Raw genomic sequence first — 26495 nt, 5'->3', positions numbered from 1 at the left:
AGCGCCCCGCCCCTCCACCTCCCTGCCCTCTCTCTCCGCCCCGCTCCTCCAGGGGCTCCACCCCATCCGGCGACCCGCCTACCTGCTGTACTGCCCATGGGCTGGAGCCGGGGAGGGACCCACGCGAGACGGCGTGCGTGCCCCGCAGGTCACGTGACTTTCGGGGTGGGCCGGCCCTGCCCCCGCCGCGTAGCGAGAAGCGGTGAGCCGCCGGCACAGTGTTCTGCGCAGGCGCAGACCGTGGTTCTCGGCGGGTGACGCAATCTTGCGAAGCCGGCCGGGCGTACGGCGGCGGCGTGTGTCGAATCACGTAACTTCCCCGAATGGGCTCCGCAGTGGGACGTGCATGCGCAGGTCCTCCCCTACCCGCGACGGACGGGGCCAGGCCCACCACGGCCAATCGACGTCGCCCTCTCCGGCGCCGCGCCCCGCCCCCCGTCCGTCGGGCAGTCTGTTGGTCCCGGGGCCTAGTCCTCGGAAGCTCGTCGGCGGCGGCCGGTCGGTACGTGCGCGGCCCGCGGGGCGGAGGGCGCTAGGCCTGGGCTCCGAGTCGGGCTCGGGGGCCAGGCGCGGGCCGGGAGGCCGCCGGGGAGTCGGGGCTGGCCTGGCTGTCGGCGGACGAGGGCAGAGGCGGCCACTTGCGGCCATTGCCCCGCCGATCGGCGGGCGCTGAGGAGCTGGACCGGGCAGGTGAGGCCGGCCTCAGGGACCCGGACGAGCCTGGAGGCGGGCGGCAGATGCGGGAGCTAAAGGCGGGTGCGCCGGGGGGAGCGTCCGCGCCGGGTCCGGGAGGACGGGTCCCCGGGCGGTCCGGGCCTGGCGGCGGGAAGGTGGTGCGCCGGGAGGCCCGAGTCCGTCCCGGCCGCCCTGTGACTTTGTCAGGGCCTCCGCCGTGACGCCTGCTCGAGGGTCGCCGGGACGGCCGGCGCGGCTGCAGCCCTCACGACGGCCTGTCAGTCTCCAGCACGGGAGCCACTGCGGCTCGGAGGGGTTGAGAGCCCTGCTCGAGGTAGCGCAGCTGTGCCCCCGGCGCAGTGCCCCGCATCGCTTCGGTGCAGTGACGGTGACTGCACTAGGAGGGACTTAACGAGGTTGGAGACTGACTGTGAATTGTGGGCTACTTTCCATGAAATTTTCTTCATATAAAGTAGTTTAGTTGGTTGTTTTCAAAGGTAGACAAGGTTTGCTCTCATACCGTGGCCGCCACGTATTATATTTTGTTTTATTTGGTTTCCTGATCAAAGTAGTAGACATTATTTATTGTTGCTATAAATTCTGTTAGTTTGGGGGTCTGGGTGTGTAAGTAAATTACAAAATGACCTAGAGAAGCCAATTACTGCTTTAATGTATTTCATTAATCATCACTTTATCTTTAGGGCAGTCTTAGTCTGTTTTCATGCAAATATCTCATGAAGGTGCATCAGGGCTTCAGAAAAATGCTAAGAAGTGGCGCGTGACTTGAATCTGTACATGAGAAAAGTTAGGTTTAGGTCATTAATCAGTTTATTTTCTCTAAAGAACTGATATAATCCTCATAATTTTTAATCCTTCTACTTCAGAGGTTCATGCATGAATAATTCTTGGTTTGTTTTCAAAGCTGTTCCTGGGAAGAAGAAACATGGAGAGTGGTGCAGTTCTGCTGGAATCCAAGTCCTCCCCGCTTAACCTTCTGCATGAAATGCACCAGCTCCGCCTGCTGGGTCACCTGTGCGACGTGACTGTCAGCGTGGAGTACCAGGGCGTCCGGGAGGAATTCATGGCCCACAAGGCGGTGCTGGCAGCCACCAGCAAGTTTTTTAAGGAAGTGTTTCTTAACGAGAAGACTGCGGACGGCACGAGGACTAACGTCTACTTAGATGAAGTGCAGGTGGCTGACTTCGCGTCTTTTCTTGAGTTCGTCTACACTGCAAAGGTCCAGGTGGAGGAAGATCGGGTCCAGCGAATGCTGGAAATGGCAGAAAAGCTGAAATGTTTGGACTTATCTGAAACCTGTTTTCAGTTGAAGAAACAGATGTTAGAGTCGGTACTTTTGGAGTTGCAGAATTTCTCGGAGTCTCAGGAGGCAGAAGGGAGCAGTGGCTCCCAGGTCGCTGCTGCTGTCACCCCTGATGCTCGGGCAGGTGTGGCCGCGGACAGCCCTCTGGCCAACGGCGTCGCGGGTTCCTTGGATCCCCCAGCGGCAAGAATCGGCAACAGCCTGTTGCCAGATCTGCCCTCGAGGAAGTCCAGGGAGAAGCCAGACAAGAGAAAAGAGATCGCTAAGTCCCCCTACCCCAAGCTCAGAAGGGCTAGCGGGAGGCTGGCTGGGCGGAAGGTGTTCGTGGAAATCCCTAAAAAGAAGTACACTCGACGACTCCGAGAGCAGCAGAAGAGTGCCGAGCAGGACGCCGGGGACCGCGGGGGCCCCCGGGAGCCCAGCCCAGATGCCGGGGGAACGGTGAAGGAGCTGGTCACAGTCGCAAAAGACGAGGAGGACGGCAGGGCTGGGGCTGAGGCGGAGGCAGTGCTGCCGAAGGCGGGGCAGGGGGAGGAGGAGGAGGAGGATGAGGACGAGGAGGAGGAGGGGGAGGAGGGGGCGGGGAGGCGGAGGAGCAACTTCCAGTGCACGCGCTGCGAGAAGGCCTTTCTGTACGAGAAGAGCTTCCTGAAGCACGTCCGGCACCACCACGGCGTGGCTACCGAGGTGGTCCACCGCTGCGACACCTGCGGCCAGACTTTTGCCAACCGCTGCAACCTGAAGGGCCACCAGCGCCACGTGCACAGCAGCGAGCGCCACTTCCCATGCGAGTTGTGCGGCAAGAAGTTCAAGAGGAAGAAGGACGTGAAGCGGCATGTGGTGCAGGTGCACGAGGGCGGCGGCGAGCGGCACCAGTGCCAGCAGTGCGGCAAGGGCCTGAGCTCCAAAACAGCGCTGCGGCTGCACGAGCGCACGCACACGGGCCACAAGCCCTACGGCTGCACCGAGTGCCCGGCCACCTTCTCGCAGCCCTCGGCCCTCAAGACCCACCTGAGGTAGGCACGGGCCGCCTCGAACCCCAGAGCGCACGTGGAGACGTGGGGGGCGTGCCAGGAGGCGGCCGGTGTGGCTGCCTCGCGGGATGGGTCACTTCAGTTCGCTCCCTCGCAAAGTCGGGGGCTGCTTTGAGCCTCTGGATTCTCTCTCGAGGCAGAGATGCGGGCATGGCGCTCCCTGGGCCCGGGCCCGGCTGATGGGGACCCACGCCTCCCGTTCAGGCGCAGGGGCCTCTCCCACTCCTGGTGCTGAGGCCTCCCACCACCCTTGCCGAATGGGGCCAACGACCCCATCCCCCTTCCTGACCCTTCATTTGGGACTCAGTCCTGTGACCGGCTGGGTGGCGAGTCCCACTGAAGACCTCAGCAGGGCGACACTTCTCTGGGCTTGGAGGGTGCCTGCCACCAGTCAGTCTAAGCTCCAGGATTAGGACGGACAGGGATTCCAGTTACTGATTTTTGAAATGTAGGTGGGTGACATTCAGTTTTTAAATAAATTCCCTTCCAGTGCTCAGTACTTATGCTTGAAATCCAGACAAAGCAGTTTTCTACTCTCCCCAGATCTGCCGTCATCCTGGGCCAGTCTAGGGGTGGGAGCTGCGTGTTTCTTGTCCTTCTACTGTCATTTATAGCCTGGCTCGGGAAGGGCTCAGTAAACATGGTGACAGCCACTCCATCCTTGCCCTGAAATGCAGTGCTTACGCATGCGCCCCAGGGACCGGCTGGCTTCATGTGTTGATAACAGTTCTTCCTAGACTGTTACGTCAAACTAGGAAAGGATGGTAAACATTTTGATCGCGTGGTACTTTTGTCAGCCATGGTTCCTAAGGTGTCTGTGGGTGACTATTTTCAATGAGGGAGCTTTATAAATACCACACGGTGCTGTTTGGTGTCGTAAACAGCCTGCAGAGGCACAGCCTGTGCCTGCACCTGGGGGCAGCACGTGGGGGGACTCGGCGTCTGGCGGGGATGTGGCGGTCTTGACTCGGGCAGAGACTGACTTGGGGGTGAGAGTCCTGGGCCTCGCCACCTTTCAGTCCTTCGCATTCGGGCTCCTGGAGCGAAGTGTCTCCCCAGGTGAGGGAGGAGATGGTAATGCAGAGTGAGCTTTGACACATCCTGAGTTACCCTCTGAATGTTGTGCTTTCAGAATTCACACGGGGGAAAAACCTTTCGTCTGTGATGAATGTGGTGCAAGATTCACTCAGAACCACATGCTGATTTATCATAAAAGGTGTCACACAGGTAAATACTCCGTCATGATTGAATGTCTTTCCTGGCTGTAGGAGGAAAACTGCAGTTTTCTTAATTTAGAAGTTGGCATCTGCCAAGTGGTTTAGGTTAAAGCCCTGATACGCTCTTCCGTCTCGTAAGTGAGCGTAAGTAAATGCATAAAATACGCCCGCTGCCTCCAGTGCTGTGTGCTTGTGGCCATGACCTCTGAAAGAAATTGCTCAGAATATGGGAAAAGCTATATGCTATTATCCCGCTTCCTGCCATTTCTAAGAACAGAGCATTAGAAAAAACCTGACTGTCCAACCCCAGGGAAGTGGTTCAGTAAATGGGTACATCCACCCTGTCCCGTCCCAGGCCCTTCTGACTAAGGTGTCTGAATATTAGGAAAAACGCCTGTTTGGCTGTCGACTTGAAAAATGCACAACTGAGCATACAGTGAATCCCAGCTTTATTGAAAACCTGCAGAAATATAAAGTAGTTACATGATGTGTTAAGGTGGTGGAATTATGGGGTTTTCAGAATTTTTGTGGTACGATTTCATCAGGTGAGGGAGAACATTTAAGCTCTTTATTCTGATTCTGTGCAGTGCTCCTGGGGTTCAGAGCCCTGGGGCGCGTGGAGTCTAGCTGTCGGGTACTGGGCTTATCACGCTAACCCAGTTCTTTCCTACTCCCATTTAAAAATTTTTACTTCTTTGACTGTCCTATGAGCCTCAAGTTCAAATGGTGAGATAGATGAACCACTTAATGACGTGAATTAATAGACTAAAATGAGCAGAATTGGTGTCTGATGGAAGACTGGGGTCGGGGGAGGTCAGACCACACCGAAGGATTAAGTTAGAATCGGTCATTTGATGAACATGCTAATATATTTGGATTTTATTAAAGCCAGTAGTTTTGTTTTGATGTTTGAGAAATCGGGGCACGCCTGACAGAGGAGTCTGGTTTGTGGGCCCTGAGGTCCCCAACTGCGTAGCGTGAAGGGTGGACGCCCTCCTTGCCCTGACCCCACCCCGGGCGGCTGGGAGCTGCTCCAGGACCGCCCCACGTGTCCACCGCACAATCCTCTCCCTTCACGAGGGGCTTCTGTTCTGATAGAGACCCACAGAAGCCCTGTGAACAAGTCCAGCTGTTCCACCAAACCCGTTGTCAAACTGTTTTTCTTGTTTGGGATGACTGAATTTCCAAAACGTGAGCTGGCTGAATACGCTCTTTAATTCTAATCTACTGGAATCTTTCTCGGGATTTCCAGGGACATTTTACACCAACTTTCAGCAGGTAGCGAGCACTGGACACAAAGAGAGATTTTATGACAGTTTTAACTAGAAAAGAACGCGCTGCCTGCCAGGGCACTTGGGAGGGTGGACCCCATCCTCTGCGTGTTCTAGCGCCCGTGTCACTTCTAACTTCGTGTCTCATGTCTCCGTGTAGGTGAGAGGCCTTTCATGTGTGAAACGTGTGGCAAGAGTTTCGCTTCCAAGGAGTATTTAAAACATCACAACAGGATCCACACTGGGTCCAAACCCTTTAAATGTGAAGTTTGTTTCAGGACTTTTGCTCAGCGGAATTCGCTTTACCAGCATATCAAAGTCCACACAGGTATGGCCGGAATGTCGCCAGAGAAGGGAGGTCAGTGTGGCAAGAAAATATCCCGAAGGTTTTAGATTTTCTGGAAAATTATTTGGAATTTAGCTTTAAGTCGTGCGTCCTAATAGCATTTAAACATTTTTGAGTGTCTAGTTTCTGGCTCTGACAAACTGGAAAGGTATGAATGTGTGAACCTGGATGTGGACGTGTGAACCTTTGAACACCTTGAGATTAGAATTAGGGGTGATGATCTGCACATGCTAGTGAACACCCCCACCCGCGCAGGGTCACTTACGACTGGAAAGCTGTGGGTGAGGTCACGGACCCCTGGGGCTCCTGCACAGTCAGCTGCTCGTGCCCGTGTCGCCCTTCCCGTGGCGGCTCGGGACGCGGGGCGGCCCAGAGCAGCCGGTAGCTCTCGTGTCCTCCGTCCCTTCCCTCCCAGGGGAGCGGCCCTACTGTTGCGACCAGTGTGGCAAGCAGTTCACGCAGCTCAACGCGCTCCAGCGCCACCACCGGATCCACACGGGGGAGAAGCCGTTCATGTGCAACGCGTGCGGGCGGACGTTCACCGACAAGTCCACGCTCCGGCGGCACACCTCGGTGAGCGGCCAGGGTGGCCCCCAGGGACAGTCGCTGGACGGCAGAGCCGCCCACCCTCCCTTCCCTGAGGCCCTCGATCCGGAAGGGGGTCCCAGGGTAAGGCGGGGCTCTCCCTCCCCTGCAGCAAGGGCAGCCAAGCGGGGTGAAGCAGGGCCCGGGGCATGCTGAGTCCTTTCTGGCAGGGACCGCAGTGGCAGACACGTGTCTGACGGTTGGAGAAGGCTGTTGTACCTGGTAACCAGTGGCTGCGAATTGGGGGCTCTGCAGATCCTGGTTAGGGACATAGTGGGTGATCTCTCTGTTCTGCGTTTGGTCCGCAGATCCACGATAAGACAACTCCATGGAAGTCTTTCCTCGTCATCGTGGACGGCTCTCCCAAGAACGGCGATGGGCACAAGACTGAGCAGCCCGATGAAGAGTACACGCCATCCAAACTCTCTGATAAATTGCTGTCTTTCGCAGAAAATGGCCATTTTCACAACCTGGCCACCGTGCAGGGCAGCATGCCTGCCGTGCACGATGACAGTCCTGCGGACCCGGCCTGTAAGTCGGACGGCCCTGTGGGGTCCCAGGACACGCTGCTGGCCACCACCATCAATGAGCTGAGCGAGCTGACGCCGCAGACGGACCCGGGCCCACACAGCTCCACTCTCTGACTCACACAGACTAGAGCGCGGGGTCACCTGCCCCGCGGTCCCAGCCTTGCACCTGCGCCTGCGTGCGTGAGGGCTGGACGCGAGCGTTCGTCAGGGGTCAAGAACTGTGGGCAAAGAAGTGGGCAAGGATGGCTTCCGCAGTTTCTTGAATTTCTGCTAACTTGCACGTCTCTGTCAAACCATTTCTCATGCTTTCCCTTAGAAATCCTGATCCGCATGGTCTCAGCCACGCTTCATCAGCAAACAAGGCAGTTAACATAACCTCACTTAATTCTGGTGGTATCATCCTAATGCTTGATGACCTTGACATTCCTGAGGCTCCTGAGGCTGGGGTTACTGCTCAGCTTCCTCATGGAAGTTTATTTCTGATACTTTAAAGCTATTTTTCTGCCAAGCTGAAATAAAACTGGGACCATGTATTTATTTTCAGCTGTTTCTTTGCTGTTGAACTGGAGCCAGTCAGAGGTGCTCTGGGACCCTGGAATGGGGCTAAAGAGACAGATGGCTGCACTTGTCCCCGTCTGCCCCCCCCAGTTCGTAGGCACTAAACTGAACACTTGTAAAGTAGCTGCTCACAGCACACATGCAGCTAGGAAGTTTGTCATAAAATGACCTGAGATGTGGCTACAGGTTTCATTTCTAAAAATCCAATTTAAAAAAGCTGTCCTACCAAAGACTAGCAGAAAACAGCGTAGTAGTTTTTGCAAAGAGGTGTGAAAAATTAAGCCAGGGGCTTGAGATCACTTGAAACATAGTGTAGTTACTTTATCCACAAGTAGCAGTGAGGTGGTGGTAGCCAATCTAAGAACACAGAGTACTGGTAGTTTTGCTAGGTTTTTTTGACAATATTTCTGTGATTTTTCAGAAACCCAGCATTTCTCATTAACATGTCTAGACGCTGACACAGGCAAGTCACTGGCACGCACGTTCCCCTGGGAGCGTGAGCGAATTCGGCAAAAGGGACCAAAAGCCTCTGTACACTCCTCTGATTAGCCTCAAGAGTGGACCATGGAACCGCCAACCTTGTCTTAAATGCACCTCTGTCTCATGCTGGCCTTTGGTAATTCCGCTGTCCTTACCCAGCCTGGCTCTTGATCCAGTGGTGAGGGCAGGTCGCCATGTGCACAGTGCTTTGACTCACGTGTGACCCAGGTAAAAAGAGAAGGGAAATTGTCACTAGTTGCTCTTTTTCTTACATTTAATTTATTACACTTGCTGTGAAAACAGTCATTTTCTAAGAGGAAGGGTACTTTATGCAAGTCCGGGATGAAGACACAGCTGCACGAGATGCCAGAAAAAGACCGAGGATGCTTTCTTCCCCGTGAGACGGTGACGTCAACACTGAAGGTGCCGAAGGCGTCCCAGGTGCTGACACAGGCTGCAGGCGGCAGTACCGAATCCACCTCCAGCTGTGACAGCGTCACCCACTTGTGTTCACAGAGCAAAACAGTGACTCTCATATTTTACTCTCGAAAGGAGAACGAACCTGCCCGGCTAATGAACTGTTTCTTGGGGTAAAGTCATCTTAATGATGAGAAGAAATTTAAATAATAGATTATTTTGTTACCTCTCGGAATAATTTTTGTCTTGAATTTGTTTCTTTAGAAATTCTACAGAAAACTTTAATGTGTTAATAAATGTTTTGTAAAAATAGTTTTGCAAGTCTAAGTTTATTTCCATTATTAGAATTTAGGTTCTACAGAAATAAGATTCCTGATTCATACAGGCAGCTTCCTTAATTCCCTGGTCCTTGGAGTCTCGCCACCTCCGTGCACCGCACGTGTGTTCCTGACACGTGACAGGCCTGGCCCCGCACGCGCTCGGCCTCGGTAGCTGGTGCCAGGCGGCGCGGAGGGGCCCAGCCTTATCGCGGCCATGGTGACTGCGCCTCAGAGGCTCCTCCATCTACGGTCACTCCCCTGCTTCCCGGGAGGGGACAGGAGGGCTGCCGCCCCAAACCCTGCCGAAGATGCATCTCATCTCGGGGGTTTGTGGGGCGTCTCCGTTTCTCCCCATCCAGGTGCTGTGCTGCCACGTGACCGTCAGCCCCAGACGCTCAGGTCAGGCCACCAAGGCGGCGATTTCGCGCCTTCCAACCATTGTGTGGGAGGCGCTCTCAGCCCAGACTCCAAAGCTCCCTTGCCTCTGCCTTTAACCAAAATTTGTTGTACAGAGTTTGAAAACAAAATTGGCCAGGTGGTGGGGTAAAACCTTTATTAAAGGTGATCTTCACAGAAATGTGGTTTTGCCAAAGGTGATCATCTAAACTGACCAATTTGAATGTAAGTTATCATTTAATTCTAACCTGTTGTATATCTTGCCACAGCAGGGACATTTTTTGAGACCAAGCAAGTGTCTGTCCCCTTAACTGAACTTGATGGTGTTCCTGTCACTCTAAGTAACGTTATTTCAGGCGAAAGTCCATTTGTCCACAGGCACCAAGACGGGCAGATGAATGCGGGCACAGGGCCGCCTGGCACATCCGTCACCCCCCAGCTGAGCCCCAGGAACTGCCCACTTCCCTCCACCAGTTTGCATGGGCCTCTGGGACCCTCACCAAGGCTGGCAAAACCCACCACGGGAGCTTCTGTTAGGAAACAGAAGAGACATTTGAATGAGAAAGTAACCTTGAATATCAACAACCTGGCAGAATTCCTAGATGGGACGGCCTGTTCGACCATTCATTTTGAATTTGCCTCAAATGATCTTTGAGGGACCTGAACAAGGCCCTCTGACAGCGCCAAGTCAACGTGGCTCCACCAAGGGAGACGGGGCTTCGGGTCCCCGGCCTCCCCCTCCGAGGTCTCCTAGGGGCCATTCCTCCTTCAAGCCTGCCAGTGAGATCCCTGACCAGGCAGCAGGAGGGATGGGAACGGGGAGCCTGCAGAGCCCGGACGGCTGCTGCCCACTGCCCTGAACCCCGGGGGCCACCTTCCCGGACAGGAAGCCACTCCCGACCTGTGCAAACCAACCAGGAAACTCACCATACCGTTCACAACTTCGACTTTATTTACTGTACAGGTTCACATGAAACACACGGACTCTTTGCGAAGGTGGATTTATCATCACAGGATGAGTTCTCATAATACACCCTCCCCAACAGCGCGGGGGAGGAGGGGCCGTGCCAGGCCGGGGCCCCGGGAGGCAGGCTGCGTGCCACAGGCCCCGAGAAAGCCATGGGGGTTGCCTCTGGGCATCTTAAATGCACGGTATCAGAGGAAATAATAAATGTTTACAGGGACGTCATCACACACGGTCACGACTGCAAGAATACTGCTTTCAAATCATTAAATAAAAAAGGAATTCACATAAGCTATAATAACGCTGCCACAAAAAGCAAAGCTTTCCTGTAAGAAATTTTAACTCATTCTGACAATGAACTAAACACCATCTGCTAAAACACAAGGACTGTAACATAAATAGTCATTATACTTTGTTCATAAATAACGATCTATAAATCCTGGAAACCTGACCCGGGCTCTGAGTCACAGCACTGCCCACTTTGATGGAACATTTCAAGGGAGAAAGTCTGGATACTGTTAATGGGACTTTTTTCTGCTCCTTTTCCTGTTACGTTCTGGCAGGTCTGCTCTAGCCATTACAATTACAGTTTACTCTTTTTCACGTGAAATATTAAAAACAAAAACATCTTAACCCAGGCACTGATCCCAGTGTTCATTTCAACACAAACAACTCTGATGTGACAAAACACTGCCAATACTATTTCTCAAAACCACAGGTCTTCTGTCAGGAGTGCAGTATGAAAAGCTAATAAACAAACTGCCTTAAAAGACATCATTTGCTTTTTACTTTACGTGGTCAGACCAGGTTCCTTTAACAAGTGGGAACAAACCTTCCAGACTAACGACAGAGCGCACACGCTGGCGGCGAGGTTTACAGCCCCTCAGGTGGGACAGACCTGCAGCTGGAGGACACAGGCCCCACGCTCATCTCACCCAAGTGCTTCTGGCCGGTTGGCACTGGATTAGGTAGTAGAGCAACAAAACCCCACTTTTCTCTCTAAGCGTTTTTTCATAGTTCCAACAGGAAGTGAAGAAGTACCAAGCGGCTCCATCCCAATATGTCCCGAAACTGACAGCCAGCTTTCTTTTAAGAATCCCAGACCTCTGAAGGAAGGAAGGAATCCTCATCGGATGCCAGGGCCCAAGGTCAGAGCGCCCGCGTCTCCTGGTCCGTTCCCGCTGCCCTCAGCCAACACTGTGACATCACTGCCCTGCCTCTCCACCAGCACAGCCTGCACAAGTGACCCCGCAACTACGGCCACCGAATCCTCACGGCCGCCCACAGGGCTGCTCCGTGACCGGGTCCCAGCCGGCCCTTCTCAGCCTCCTTTCCTGCCACTTTCTGCTTCATCCCAGACGGACCTGTTCCCCATCCCCAAGCCTTCCTCCCCGCTCAGCCCTCAGCCTGGGCACACCCTCTATTTCTGCCCAACAGCAGCTACCAATCCCAGTCGAGGACCGTCCAAAAATGCAAACACCATTCAAATACCAGCTAACACTGACAGGACACAGGAAATTCCACTTACCTGTCAACACTGTCATTACCTGGCAATTAACACACATCAAACATAAATCCTTTGTGCCTAAAAATATGCACACAGGAGATTCAGGAAACAAGACCACGTCTAAAGTACGATGTCGGCACATAACATTATGCGCAGGGATCAAGTTCACAAGTCAAAGAGCACATATATAAGCCAAAATAATAGGACAGAATTCAAACACACAAGCCAAAACAACTCCATCAGCTAAGCGCAGGTCCCCTCAGAAGCTAGTTGGGGTTCTTTTCCCGACTGAGCACAGTAAACCTCTGTACTGTACTCAGCCTACCAAGCCCATCACATCCAATTAATGGATAAAATGAATATGACACACAATTAAAAATTAAAATTAATGACACACAAGCTTCGACTGAGATAACCTCCCAGCCCTGATAAGCATGTACATGAGACGGCACACGAGGTGCCCTCTCAACGTGGAAAAGTGTGTGAACACGGAAGTAAAGGGATGTGCCAGTTCAAACACCTTTCTATGAAGATGAAGCAAGGGTCCTGCCCAACTAAAAGTGGACACCATCTCCAGGAAAGGAAAACGCCCAAGTCTTCCAGATCTTGTATGTGTGTGCACTTGTATGTGAGATCAGGCCCACCTCCACACGCGTCCACACACATTACTAGGCAGTGCCGGGAAGCTCCCTCTTTTCCCACTGTAAGCGGCTGGCAGGCCCGGCTGATCTGAATTCTCACATGCATATTAGCTACAGAACGATATAAAAAGCAAAGAAACTGGTCACTAGCACCATCAAAAGAATCACAAGATAACAAAAAGGATAAATAATTTCTCACAAGGAAAGTCATAAACGCATTCCTAACAACGATCCTACACTAAACACACACATTTAGAGAATCCATCCGGGTGCAAGTTCACGGAGAACATGCAAAGCATCTGTTAGAACTGGGTTGGGTACTCAAGTCCAGGAAAAAGGACATAAAAATATGTGGCAAAATTAAACAGGAGCTCTGCATGTATCAAAATAACAGGAGTAAGATTCGGAAGCAGTTCTCGGAAAACTCTGGGGACTGACAAGCGGGAAACAGCCTGTCACGCTCGCAATACACACAGGAGCCGCCCACCCGTCCGCTGCACGGTGACACACATGGTGGCTTAAACACACACACATCATCAGGCTCATGTGCAACAAAATGAAGCCATTGAATGGGCATCCCATAATGATCACTGGCCCTAACACAAAACTAAAGAGGACTCAGCGGCATGCCACAGAGACACAGCGCTTCACTTGAGGTCTCCGTCTCCTTCCCCGTCCCCCTGGATGGACTTCTTGATGCGCAGCAGCATGGTGGTGAGCCACTGGTCCAGGCGGGATATCGAGTCAAATTCCTTCACCTGGTTTAAGGGAAGAGGAACAGGAATCATTCCATGGAAATACAATCAAACACAGAACTACACTGCCCCACACTGCTTAAACATTTACAGATCCACTAACTTTCTTCATTTAAAATCATTCATTCCAGTTTACAACTTTCTTCATTAGAAACTTTTTTTATATTGCTCTTATGCTAACAGGCAATGGCAAAACTCCATAACAGCCTTTATAACTGGACGAAGAGCACGTTTAGCGTGACAAAGGACACGAGACCCTGCATAAGAACAAGGGGACATGGAAAATTAATGTGGCTCCAGTATCCCCTGAACACAAACAAACGTATTTGCAGCGAGGGAACATGTGGAAGCAGAATTCCTTTAACTCATTTCCACAAGTTATCGAAGAATGGACTTTCATAGGATGAAAAGGGTTTGGCAACAAAAGTTAAAGGGGAAACCTCGCCTTCCCACTATTGCTTCAAAGCCAGGATGAGTGAATTAATGAAGGACACTAAGAAATTCGCTTGATTATAAACATAAGATGGAAAAAGATGGGAAAACAGGAAATTGATGAATGTAAAAATAATTTTCCCATTTACTTTATGCAATGAGAATAACAAACTCTCATTGCTTTGTTTTTATGTTTTAAATTTAAGTGATTAGATTTCACTGATTTTACTTGACACTTATTTATGGATCAGATTATTTTCCATAGAAAACATCCAAACAACAAGTCATAACATTATGTGATATGTATTTGCCTCACAGCTAAATTCAGCACAGCTCATAGAACTGTCTAATTGTGAAGGCTGGTGGGATCTAAAAACATGCCTTTTGGAAAACACAACGTAGGTGTAGTGCAATAATGTCCAAATAAATGTTCAGCATTTACACGATGAAAAGGAGAAGTTGTTTCTGTAACGTAAACTTTCAGAGAACATGCTAAATCCCAAAACCGAACGTACTGCTTCCGTGTAAGCTTCACTGTTCTGCTCTTCGTGAGCTTCTAGAAGTTTCTGGGAACATAAATACAGAAAAATTAGTTTGGTAAGCTAAAAAGTTCCATCTATGAATGGATACTTTAAATACGAAATAGCCTTCGCATCACACTAACTGATGTTGCCAAATGACTTTCAAAAATGGGGAAATTTTCAAATACAAGTCAAGAGTTACCCCGAGTCAGGGATCCAGCCTTGTGCTAACGTGCCTGACCCGCCAGGTTAAGAGCAGTGCGCGCCTGACCCTAACGGCACCTGAGGCCTAGTGTGCAAGAGCAGGAAGGCACGGGGCTGCTCAGTGAGCAGATTCACTGGATGAAAACGTCACTGTATCCCAGCCCCACCTACTTACTTTCAATAACTTGCATTCTCTCGAATCAGTGAACGCCGGAAACATTTCCTCGTATTTCTCCAGAGCAAGCTGGGAAAGAAAACCACTCGTTAACATCTGAGTCACTGAACCAGGAAGCGAAGCTTTGACATTCTACTAACCTCAGTATGATTTATTTACATCCTACTTAATTATCAGACTCAACATCAAAATCAACCTGTGTTGATCAAACCTGTTTATTGTGAATTTCAATTTCAGTTAAGAATAAACTTCTAAACCAGTTTTTCCAAGTGAGGTTGCTGTGGGGAAGACCACGTGAGCCAGATCCAACGTTCGGACCTCCCAGAGCAGGCGTCTATTTTCACGCGCTGGAGGAGGCTCTGCCGGGAGCCCGGGGCCCTAACCCCGACCCCGAGGACACCAAGGCTGCCCTGTCCCTGCCTCCACCTCCAGCTCTCTCTTTGCTTTTCTCCCAACCCTCACCCCAACTCCATTTCTGAGTTTAAAAAAAGACACGATTCTGCTTTCACTGTCTCCCCTCAGCCCCTAATTTCTTTAAACCAAAACTACTGAAGGAAGTGTGGCCCCCAGGGGGCGTTCACTTAAGAGAAGAGCCTCAGCAGCTGTCACTCCAGCTGCGGTACTACAGCCAGGACAGGGTCAGAGTGTCACCCTCCATGTGGCTTTTCACGTACGCAGCACAGTCTTGCTCCGAGCGGGTATCACGGACAACGGCTGAGCACCTGTGCTTAGGGGTGAAGCACATCAGAACCCACGCCGCAGGGCCCCTCACCTTGGCATTCAGCTCATCCACTATGAAGTGACAGAGGGCAGCTTTAAAGAAGTAATCCTTTGCACTGTACTTCAACAAAGGGTTATCCATGGTGTTGGCCCCAACCTAGGCACAGAAAGTGGGGTCAGAGTGAAAAGGTCTGCCCTCCTACCCTAGGCATGCTGACCCTCATCTACTCTTTAGCAAGTACTCTGCATCTTACGTTAGTTAAGCTATGAAATCCATTCTTTTAACCCAAAGCCATGTACCAGAAATGTTACTAGACAAAAAACCAATATTTAAGACATAAAGTGCTGACCTGTTAAAAAAGACTCAACAGAATTCCACATCCAGGAGGATGAAACAGATGTGCTGTCCTCTGTCCCTCCTGCTAAGTACAACTAAAAGCCCTGGATCTTTTATATGAAACTAACGTAGGTAGACTGAAAGGTGGAGAGAAGAGCAGACCAGCCAGGGACACAGGGCAAACACGGCAGGGAGTTCCCTGGTTTTTCTTTTTCTTGCATGAATCCCTGACTTGGAACAGAAAAAGCCAGCAACCCATAAATGCCGGTGGGTGCAGCGAAAGAAAGAGAGAGAATAGATGAAAGCCTGCTTTCTCCAGCCAGAGGACCAGGAGAGGGGCAGCTAGCAAGAAAGAAAATGTTTAGATGACACCTGCTCTGATCCACCCCACTCACAGCAGCAAAAGCCAAAGAGGAAGACAAGACGCCCATCCTCCTGGGAGAGCCCCACTCTCCTGCCAAGGAGGCCAGAGCAGGAGCCAGCCTGCGCCCCCATCACAGAGGCACTGGAGACCACGTGGGGCCTGTGTCACCTCCTCCCAGTGGGAAAGAGGCCCCCTCATCTCCCAGCGGGCATCGATTCACCTTTACCTGCTGGTAACCAGGCGGTCGGGTGGGGAGCTTGAACCCAACCTCCACCTGGCAGGAGCGAGGCCACACCCCTTCAGTGCCAAAGAAAACCAGCTTCGAGAGGAGGTATAACACAATGTAAGAATATTCAGTTTTTAATTAAAACTCACTTGCAATACCGAGAAAAGGGAACATCTCAAGTCGAATGAAAAAAAGACAACGAATCAGAGTGAAGTAAGTCAGAAAGAGAAAAACAAATATCGCGTATTAATGCATATATGTGGAACCTAGAAAAATGGTACAGATGAACTGGTTTGCAGGGCAGAAATTGAGACACAGTTGTAGAGAACAAACGTATGGACACTAAGGGGGGAAAGCGGTGGGGGGTGGTGGTGTGATGAATTGGGCGATTGGGATTGACATGTATACACTGATGTGTATAAAATGGATGACTAATAAGGACCTGCTGTATAAAAAAATTAAATTAAATTAAATTCAAAAAAAAAAAAAGACAACTAATAAACGACAGCTCTCACATAGCAGAGATGTGAGACTTATCTAACAGATTTTAAAGGGGCCTTCCTGAAATGCTTCCACAAGCCATTAAAAAATTCCTTGAGACCAGAGGAAAACCAAAGCATCAACGAAGAAAAATTCTCAGCAAGAAACCCCAGAAGATACAAAGAAGAAATGAGTGGACACTTCAGAACTGAAATACACAATAACTGACATAAAAAGTGGATGGGTTCAACAGCAGATCCCATGGAACAGAGGAAGGACTCAGTGAACTGATGGTAGAACATTAGAAATTACTCAGTCTGAACAACAGAGAGCAGACAGACCCAGAAAAGAGGAGCAGAGCATCGGGACATATAGGATGATAAAACAAGGCATAATATCTGGGCTGTCTGAGCCACAGAAGGGGAGAGAAAGAGGGAGTGGCTAAAAAAGCACTTGAAGAAATAACAGCTGAAAATTTCCTGAATTTGGCAAGAAACAAACATAAACCTACAGATTCCAGAATTTTACTGAAATCCAAACAGCATAAGAGCAAAGATACCCACGCTAAGCCACATAAACTTCTGAAAACTGAAGACAAAGGAAAAACTTTTTGAAAGTAGCAGAAAGAAACACCACCTCACCTACAGGGAAAACAGCTTGAATGACAGCAAACTTCTCATTAGAAATCATGCCGGTCATAAGGGCACATTTTTCAAGCACTGAAAGAAAAGAGCTGTCAACCCAGAATTGTATACCCAGGGAAGATATGCTTTAGGAATGAAGGGGAAATCAAAACATTCCCAGATGAACGAACACCAAGAGAATGTTTCGCCAGCAGACCTACCCTAAAAGATTAGCAAAAGGTTGTTCTCTAAGTAGAACAAAATACAGGAAGGAATCCTGGAACATCAGAAAGAAAGAACACATTAAGCAAAATATGGGAAAATACAATGGGCTTTTCTCCTCCTCCTGAGTTTTCTAAATTAAGTTGGATGATTGAAGTAAAAATTGTAACAGTGACTGATGTGTTTCTAAAAGTGTGTAGAGGAATTAAAGACAATTATATATTGGATGGGGGAGGATAAAGGAACAGAAAGTAAGGTAAGATTTCTGTATTTCACTGGAACTAAAAAAATGATGACATCATTAGCCTGTGACACTTTATGTAAATATAATACCTATAGCAATCACTACAAAAGCTATTTAAAGAGATACACCCAAAAACACTATAGGTAATCAAAAACCCCCTGTAAGGTAGGAAAAAGGAAACAGAAAAACAAAAAGCAGAGGATAAACAGAAAACAAAAAAATAAAATGGCAGACTTTAGTTCTAATATATCAATAATTACATTAAATGTGAATGGTCTAAACATACCAATTAAAAGACAGAAACTGGCAGAGTAGATTAAAAATATGACCTAACTCTATGCTGTTTACAAAAAACGCACTTCAATTATAACAATATAGGCAGGCTGAAAGAAAAAGGATGTATAAAGATATATCATGTAAACATCAATCAAAAGAAAGCTGGAGAGGCTATATTAGTATCAGATAGACTTCAGAGCAAAGAAAATAACCAGAGACAGAGGGGGACACTATATAATGATAAAAGGGTCAGCCCAACAAGAAGACACAGCAATCCTAAATATATATGCACCAAACAGAGCTGCAAAATATTGTGAAGCAAAGACTGACAGAAATGAGAAATAAACAAATCCACAGTGATAGTTAGAGACTGTAACACTCCACTCTCAACAACAGAAATAGACAGAAAATCAGCAAGTATACAGAAGAACTCAACACCATCAACCAAGAGGAGCTAATCAACATTTATAGAACATATCACCCAGCAACAGGAGAACCACAGAATATATGCCAAGACCATATTCTGGGCCATAAAACAAACTTCCAAGAATTGAAATCACACAGAGTGTATTTTCCAGCCACAACAGAATCAAACTAGAAATCAACAACAGAAAGATAACAGGAACACCTCCAAACACTTGAGAATTAAACAAAACACTGATAAATAATCCATGGAAATCAATAAATAAAATAAATAAAAATAAAACAATGTAACAGAACTGTGAGACACAGTCAAAGCAGCACTTAGAGGGAAATTGAGAGCACTAAAAATGCCCACACAACAAAGAGGAAAATCAATTAGCTAAGCTTCTACCCTCAGTGCCGTAAAAAAGAAGAGCAAAATAAATCTGAAAATAGGATAGAAATCAGGATAACAATAGGAATCAATGAAACTGAAAACAGAACGATAGAGCAAAATCACTGAATTCTACCAAATGTCTAAAGAATTAACACCAATCCTTTACAAACGCTTCCAGAAAAGGAAGAGGAAGGAACACTTTCTAACTCATTCTGAGCCCAGTATTACCTGGCTACCAAAGCCAGACAGACATTACAAGGGAAAATTAAAGGTCAATATCCCTTACGAATACAGATGCAAAATCCTGAACAAAACACTAGCAAACTAATTCCAGCAACTTACAAAAAGGATTACACACCATAACTATATAGTAAAGGATTAATTTTGTCCAAAGTGCCTTTGCCCATGATTCCTGGTAGAAAATCCCTAAGCCTCTGGAATGTCCTGCCTGAAAGAGTGTTTTTGTTTACCCAGGGGTCTTAGACCATGTAGTTTAGCTCAACCTATGGAGGGACTGCAGAGTAAGGCCAACCATGTTCAGGTGAGTTTCTTCCCCGGTGGCAATACCCTACACACGCTTTCACACGTCGCTGTTGGGAGAAGTCAGTGCTGTCTGCACAGTTGCACAGTTCCACAGTCCCAGTCTGGGCAGGACAACAGGAAGCTCACACTCAGGACTCTCCTGACCTCCTCTCTGCACCTCTTCCTTTGGCTGATTTGGGTCAGCATCCTTCTGCTATAATAAACCATAACTGCGATATAGCAGCTTTCACTGCGTTCTGTGAGTCCTTCCAGAGAATTATCAAACCTGAAGGTGCTCTTGGAGACCCTGAAACTTTTCAACAACCAAGCAGGATCTATCCCAGGGATGGAAGGTTGGGCCAACAGATAAAAATCAAGCAATGAAAGACACCATGTTAACAGAATAAAGGACAAAAACCACATGATCATCTCAAAAGATGCAGAAAAAGCACCTGACAAAAACCAATACGCTTTGATGATAAAAACAAGAAACTAGGAGGAGAAGGGAACTTCCTCAAACTGATAAAAGGCATCTGCAAAAACCCACAGCTGACATACACTCAGTGGTGGAAGACTGAATGCATTCCTTCTAAGACAGGAACAAAACAAGGATGTCTGCTCTTACTACTTCTACTGATCATCGTTCTGGAGGATCAAGCCAGAGCAAATGACAGGAAAATGAAGTAAAAGGCACGCAGATCAGAGAAGTAAAACTATCGCTACTTGCAGAGGACATGATTTTGTATAAAGAAAATTTAAGGAATCCATAAAAACTCATTAGAGCTAGTAAACAAGTTCAGCAAAGTTGCAGTAAATAAAATTAGCAATTAAAATCAGAAAAGAAAATTGAGAAAACAATTTCATTTACACAGCATCAAAAAGAATAAAATACTTAGAGGAGTACATTTAACCAAAGATATGCCAGACTTGCACACTATAAAACTCTAAAACATTGTTGAACAAAATTAAAGCTGATCTGAATAAATGCAAAAGCACCCTGAGTTCACAGATTATAAGACTTAATGTTAAAATGACAATACTTTCATCAAAATCCCAGCTGACTTTTTAGCAGAGATTGACAAGCTGATCCTAAAATTCATGTGGAAATGCAAGGGACCCCAAATAGCCAAAACAATCTTGAAAAAGAAGGACCAAGTTGAGGACTCACATCTCCTGATTTTAAAACCTACCGCACAAAGCCACAGTAATCAAAACAGTGTGGTACTGGCATAAAGACAGAAAACCAGTAGAACAGAATAGAGAGCACAGAAATAAACCCTCATTTATATGGCCACATGACCTTCAACAAGGGTGCCAAGACCCTTCAACGGCAAAAGGACAGTGTATTCAACAAACAGCGCTGGGAAAACTGGACGTGCACACGCAAAAGAATGAAGTTGGACCTTTTACCTTCACCACGTACAAAAATTAACTCAAAATGGATGAAAAACATAAACCTAAGAACTAAAATTATAAAACTCTTAAAATGAAACATGGGGAAACGCTTCAGGACATTGGATTTGGTAATGATTTCTTGGATCTGACATGAAAAACACAGGCAACAAAAGAAAAAGCAGACAAATTGGACTTCATCAGGACTTAAAACTTTATGCATCAAGGGACATTAATAACAGAGTAAAAAGGCAACCCACAGAATGGGAGAAAGTATTTGCAAATCACATATCTAATAAGAAATTAATATCCAGAATATATGAAGAACTTCTAAAACTCAACAGAAAAAAACAACCCAATTCAAAAAGGGACAAAGAGGGACTTCCCTGGTGGCACAGTGGTTAAGAATCCGTCTGCCAATGCAGGGGACACGGGTTCGAGCCCTGGTCCGGGAAGATCCCACATGCCGCGGAGCAGCTGAGCCCGTGCGTCACAACTACTGAAGCCCGTGTGCCTAGAGCCCGTGCTCTGCTACAAGAGAAGCCACCACAATGAGAAGCCTGTGCACCACAACAAAGAGCAGCCCCCACTAGCCGCAGCTAGAGAAAGCCTGAGTGCAGCAATGAAGATCCAATGCAGCCAAAAATAAATAAATAAATAAATTTTAAAAAAAGGACAAAGAAACTCAACAAATATTTCTACAATGAAGGTATACAAATGACCAATAAGCACATGAAAAGATTCCCAACATCACTAATCACTAGAGAAATGGATATCAAAAACACAATGGGATATCACTTCACACATTAGGGTAGCTATTGTTAAAACAGAAAACAAGTGTTTGTGAAGCGTGGAGAGCTGGAACATGTGCACACTGACAGAGGGAATGTAAAATGGTGCAATTTGGCAGTTCCTCAGATAGTTAAAAAGGGACTTGCCGCATGACCCAACAATCCCAATTCTAGGTACATAAACTAGAGAACTGCAAACATGCCCCCCAAACCTGAACACAAATATTCTTAGCTGCATTATTCATAATACCCCCAAATGCAAACAGCCCAGATGTCCATTAACTGACAAATGGTTAAACAAACTATGGAGTATTACAGTCACCCCTCGGTATCCAGTTTGGAGTGACCCCTCCAAACTGTGGAGTATTACTGTCTCCCCTCGGTATCCAAGGGGGACTGGTTCCAGGACCACTGAGATACCAGTGTCCACAGATGCTCAAATCCAACAGTCGGCCCCCCATATCCGAGGTTCCACGTCCACGGACTCACACACCACGGGACTGGGAGGAGGGGAGGATAGGATTTCTTTGTGCGATGATGGAAGTATTCTAGAACCAGGCAGTGGTGCTGACTACACAACTTTGTGAATATATGCAAACTCACTGATGCGTACTCTTTAAGAGGCTGAATTACATGATACGTGAATTATATATCAATAAAAATCATTACTAAATAAAAAGCTGAATTTAAAAAGAAGATTCAGAATGGCTTCTGCCGGAAGCTGCGCAGACTGCAGCCTCACCTGCTCGAAGATCTCGATGGCCTTCTGGTACTGCTCCAGCTGGGCGGCGTACGCGGCCACTTTCAGCAGACATTTGTTAGCCGAGCTGAAACCGAGAACCAGAGCAGAGAGAAAACACTCCCGAAGAGAAATGACAAGACGTCTCAGTGCACCTTCACGTGGTATGATGCAAGGGGCTCCCAGAGCAGAGTGAAGGTCTGTCTTTTATTACATGTAACAAAACCCACCGAATTATATCAAGAAAAATAATACTTGCCTATTGGATTCTTCCCCTTTGTAATAATCAGCTGATTGTTCGTAATGGGCGATAGCCTGCAAACACACACACGTTTTACTCAAACTATTTGTTTGAAGAGTTGCATTTAAAAACTACATTTGCACAGATATTTTTCCTATAAATAAACCTTTTCCAGCAACAAATCTTTCACAACCCGGCCTGCTTCATTTTGGGAACACAAGAAAGCATGCGCTTCCCAGCAGACGGCTTGCTGTCCATCAAAATCTCTTCTTCCCTACCCCCCACCCGACGAATGCCCTGCCACCCCGTCTCCCCAGGCCTGCTGCAGGTAGGCGCAGCCAGGTGACCTGTCCTTCCCAGTGGGATGTAAGCAGACAGGCTGTGGGCCACCTCCAGACGCGGCCCACACATCTGACTCTGCAGCCCTCTCCAGGCCTGTCCCCCTCCGTGAGCTGGAAAGGCAAGGGCCACGTCTAGTGAGGCTGGAAGCCGCAAACTGAACATGGCAGCCCTTCTGTCAGCCTGGTTCCCAAGTGATGTCCCCACCACCGCCAAACCCCAAGCAGTGACAGTGGACTGTTATTTCAGAGACGTGTGAGGCCCTACTCCATTCAGACCTATGGCTTGCTGCAGCAGCACAGACGTTCCTCACGGATACCTAAGGGTCATCCAGAATAAAGGTGTTGCCTTCCACCTAAGATGGGCGGAGCTGTGAACAATCAAGTGGAGAGGAAACAGGCTGCAGCCTGGAAAGCTAGAAGCCCTGGTCATGCTGCGGCTTAAGACTTAGTAAAATCGGGCTTCCCTGGTGGCGCAGTGGTTGAGAATCTGCCTGCCAATGCAGGGGACACGGGTTCGAGCCCTGGTCTGGGAGGATCCCACATGCCACGAAGCAGCTAGGCCCGTGAGCCACAACTGCTGAGCCTGCGCGTCTGGAGCCTGTGCTCCACAACAAGAGAGGCTGCGACGGTGAGAGGCCCGCGCACCGCGATGAAGAGTGGCCCCCGCTCGCCGCAACTAGAGAAAGCCCTCGCACAGAAACGAAGACCCAACACAGCCAAAAATAAAAATTAATTAATTAATTAATTTTTTAAAAAAATCACATTCTAAAGTACTTAGGAAAAAAAAAAAAAAGACTTAGTAAAATCAAGCACCTGACAGCTCAGAAAGCAGAACCGTGCCTGCTGGAGCAGTGACCCCATGGTTAAACATAATGGGCTACCGGCTAAGATGAAGAATAACGATACAAAGTATCAGTACGAAAGTTCTTCATGAAATGGTAAATAAAAACAGTCAGAAAAGAGTATATACAAATACAGACACGTGGAGGAAACACCTGGAATCCACCCTTCTGGAGCACAGTCAGAGCCGTCTCTCTCTCTCTCTCTCACACACACACACACACACACGCACACACACGCGCGCGCATGCTTTACTCTCCCACTACACCATTAGCTCTGAGGGCAGGCAGGCCCACGCGGCTTTGCTCCCGAGCCCAGTGCGACGCCTGTCACACAGCGGGTGCTCAGCAAACGGGTGCTGAGGGGACGTGGGCAGCCGCATTTCACAGGCGGTCCGGATCACACTACCGGCACCATCATGACTGATGGGAATGCCTACCAAAGAAAGGTTTCCCGTGAATTTCTGATTAATCAAACATTATCTCTGAACTGTCCTCATTCTCTGAAATACTTTGCACCCTTTCCCATCGTAATAATGGGGTAAGTATGGGAAACAATACCAAATCACTGTGTAAAGAGTATCAGGCTGTATAACCTCTTCCCAGGGAGGGAGCGTACGTACTACTCACCTTCCTGGCTCTTACCGCCCAGAACTCAGGGAACAGTGCTGGGCTGAACCATGTGGAACTGCTGTTTTGGAGGGTAAAAAAAAAGGCCAAGTGCAGATGACATGGTTTAACCTGACACTTAGTAAATAATGACACTGGTTCATCAAGATGTTATAGCTCTAAACTACAGCTAGATTTATCATAGTAAAAGAAAAATTCTGTTTGGTTTCTAATAATTAATAACGCTAATTAAACCACTAATCAAATTTCATGGTATTCCCAAGTTTTGACAGAAACTAGTTGAAAAAAAAACTTACCTAGCGCTTAACAGAGAAGTTTCAGAGAAAAGAGGTTGGGCACGGGTTATCTTTGGATGTTCACACTAGTGTGGAATTTTAACATGTAGTGACATTAATCAGGCACAAGTCGACCCTTACACGTTAGAAATCAGCCCAGAGTATCTTACAATCTCAAGGATGATAATAAATATCAAAAGTAGAACACAGCCGCCAATAACAACAGCACACATTAACAATAAATCCAGACACAAAAATCAGTTATTATCCTGTAATTTGGGTAGCATGCCAAAGGAATCACAATACTCCTCCTTGGGGAGTCTGGTAAGCGTCACGGTGCTGGAGAACACTGGGCCCTGAAGGCAGAGACTGGGCTCTAGGACTGCGGTCACCACCAGAGTCTTAAGGCAAACGCAACAGCTAAGGGTCAAGCTCAAGAGTCCACTTCGTAGGTGAAAACAGCCTTAAACAGCCTTCAGATGGGATCATTCTTTCAGAACCTACGCCCTGAGAACCTGCCATAGACACTTACCCTACACTGTAACAGACAACACGAAATCACGTTCTCCAGGGGCTGAGACGGACACGAGCCAGAGCTCCTCTGGGTCACTGATTATTATAACATTAATGTTTTACTTGGAAGTCAAAGGAGTAACGTGAGTTTATGGAACTTCACATTTCCTTGTTCACCAGCTAAAATCTGAGTGAACCAGGGAACACATCGTGGCCACATTAACAGGGAAGAAACATAATGAATCAGACGTAAGATGCCTCAGTGTAACTGATTTTTCAAACAAACATCATGCGCCTCCAACACAACCTGGGGAGTCCCGCCATGGAGGCGAGGGTGAGGACATTTCTAGACACAGGAGCCCAAACATGAGGGAACAAGACGAGCTGACCCCACGCGTGCGCTGAGTGGTGTGGTCCTTACGACGCACCGTGACACGCCCCACGTAAACGCCAGGAGGTGCTGCCCATGGGCAACCTGCAGAATGGCAGGAACACCGTGGGTGACAGGCTGCAGAAGCTCCTGTGACAAGCTGTCAACTTTGTTCAAGAAGAAGGAAAACAAGAGTTCGCCACAGGTCGTTTATCCGCCCTGAATCTTCTGGAGACGCATGTAGTAAAGAGGCTGCCCAAGACCACCCCGGAAGACAGAGGACTGACCACCGAGGACAGGAGCGGACGCAGCGGCCTCGGCTGCAGAAACACTCTGCCCCCCAGCGCTCATCCCCTCAAGGCGGTTCAGCTCAGTAAAGACGTGGAGCCCACCCCAGCCACCCAGACTCAGCTCCTCCTGCTCTGCCATCGACTCTGCACCAGGGAACAAAGGAGGGCGCAGGTCTGGGGCTCATCACCTCCTCCTGGGTCTGCAGAAGACCTCCCCCCAGAGACGGGGCATATGGCCCTGACGTAGTCAAGGTCTAAGGGCAGCCTCAGAAGAGCATGGCACAGTAGGACAAAAATGGCTCAAAGCGAAGTCCATGAAACGAGCCAGAGAGTTCTGAGCTGCGTGACCACAAGGGGCATCAGCATGAAGTCAAAGGGCGACGTTAACAAGGCCTGTCTGACTGCAGCACTGAGAGGGCCTCCCCACCCGAGACTCCGGCTGCCCTGGCAGGTGCAGTGTGACAGTGAGGGCATCCTCTGCTCACTCATCAGAGCCTGGGCTCTCGGACACACCGGTAAACCACAGGAAGGTTTGGGCTGACGTGGGGCACCCACTCCAGTGGAGGGAGACGGCAACACAGGGACGGTGAGCAGGCCATCACAGCGCCTGTAAGGGGGCCACTGAGGTGGGGGAGGCGTCTGGGTGTGTCCCCGTGAGGGCTGAGGTCCCAGTGTTAACTAGGTGGCTGTGATAGTGCTCATCCCAGTTACAAATGAGCAAAGCTCTGAAGGACAACTGACGTGCGGGAGAAGAGCTCAGGGCAAAGGGACAAGCAGCGCCAAGACCCTGAGGCGGAGCACACCTGCGCGAGAGTCAGCAGGGGTCAGCAGAGGTCAGGGTGGCTGCTGCAGGGGGAGCAGGAGAGCAAGGCGGGAGGAGGAGGAGGGGAGCCTGAAAGGCGCTGGGTGAGG

The 26495-nt window shown here is 48.8% G+C and overlaps 2 protein-coding genes across 6 annotated transcripts in view; one reads left to right on the top strand and one right to left on the bottom strand.

The window, feature by feature from the left end:
• Positions 1-264: 264 nt before the first annotated feature.
• GZF1 (GDNF inducible zinc finger protein 1) lies at positions 265-8746 on the top strand. Of its 3 annotated transcripts, none has more exons than XM_036825030.1 (6): positions 265-502; positions 1598-3012; positions 4163-4257; positions 5679-5846; positions 6280-6437; positions 6758-8746. In XM_036825030.1, exons 1-6 carry the CDS (start codon positions 347-349, stop codon positions 7091-7093), a joined length of 2328 nt encoding a protein of 775 aa, XP_036680925.1. In that variant the 5' UTR covers positions 265-346; the 3' UTR covers positions 7094-8746. The 3 variants fall into 3 exon arrangements, with proteins under 3 accessions (XP_036680925.1, XP_036680926.1, XP_036680928.1); XM_036825031.1 differs by having other exon boundaries at positions 372-690; XM_036825033.1 differs by lacking the exon at positions 265-502 and adding an exon at positions 702-1091.
• A 1427-nt stretch (positions 8747-10173) lies between these two features.
• Positions 10174-26495, bottom strand: part of NAPB (NSF attachment protein beta) — a 39861-nt gene continuing 23539 nt past the window's right edge. For 2 of the 3 annotated variants that reach the window (XM_036825034.1, XM_036825036.1), the window contains 6 exons: positions 22344-22399; positions 22088-22172; positions 15122-15226; positions 14350-14418; positions 13965-14015; positions 10174-13020 (listed from right to left, as the gene is read on the bottom strand). In XM_036825034.1, the coding sequence (XP_036680929.1) occupies positions 12910-13020; positions 13965-14015; positions 14350-14418; positions 15122-15226; positions 22088-22172; positions 22344-22399 (477 nt within the window). In that variant the 3' untranslated portion in view covers positions 10174-12909. The remainder of the gene's footprint in view (positions 13021-13964; positions 14016-14349; positions 14419-15121; positions 15227-22087; positions 22173-22343; positions 22400-26495) is intronic. The other variant, XM_036825035.1, reaches the window with a different exon arrangement.

Source organism: Balaenoptera musculus, chromosome 15, assembly GCF_009873245.2.
Source record: "Balaenoptera musculus isolate JJ_BM4_2016_0621 chromosome 15, mBalMus1.pri.v3, whole genome shotgun sequence".
NCBI classification, from domain to species: domain Eukaryota; kingdom Metazoa; phylum Chordata; class Mammalia; order Artiodactyla; family Balaenopteridae; genus Balaenoptera; species Balaenoptera musculus.
This window is presented reverse-complemented; position numbering and strand designations above follow the sequence as displayed.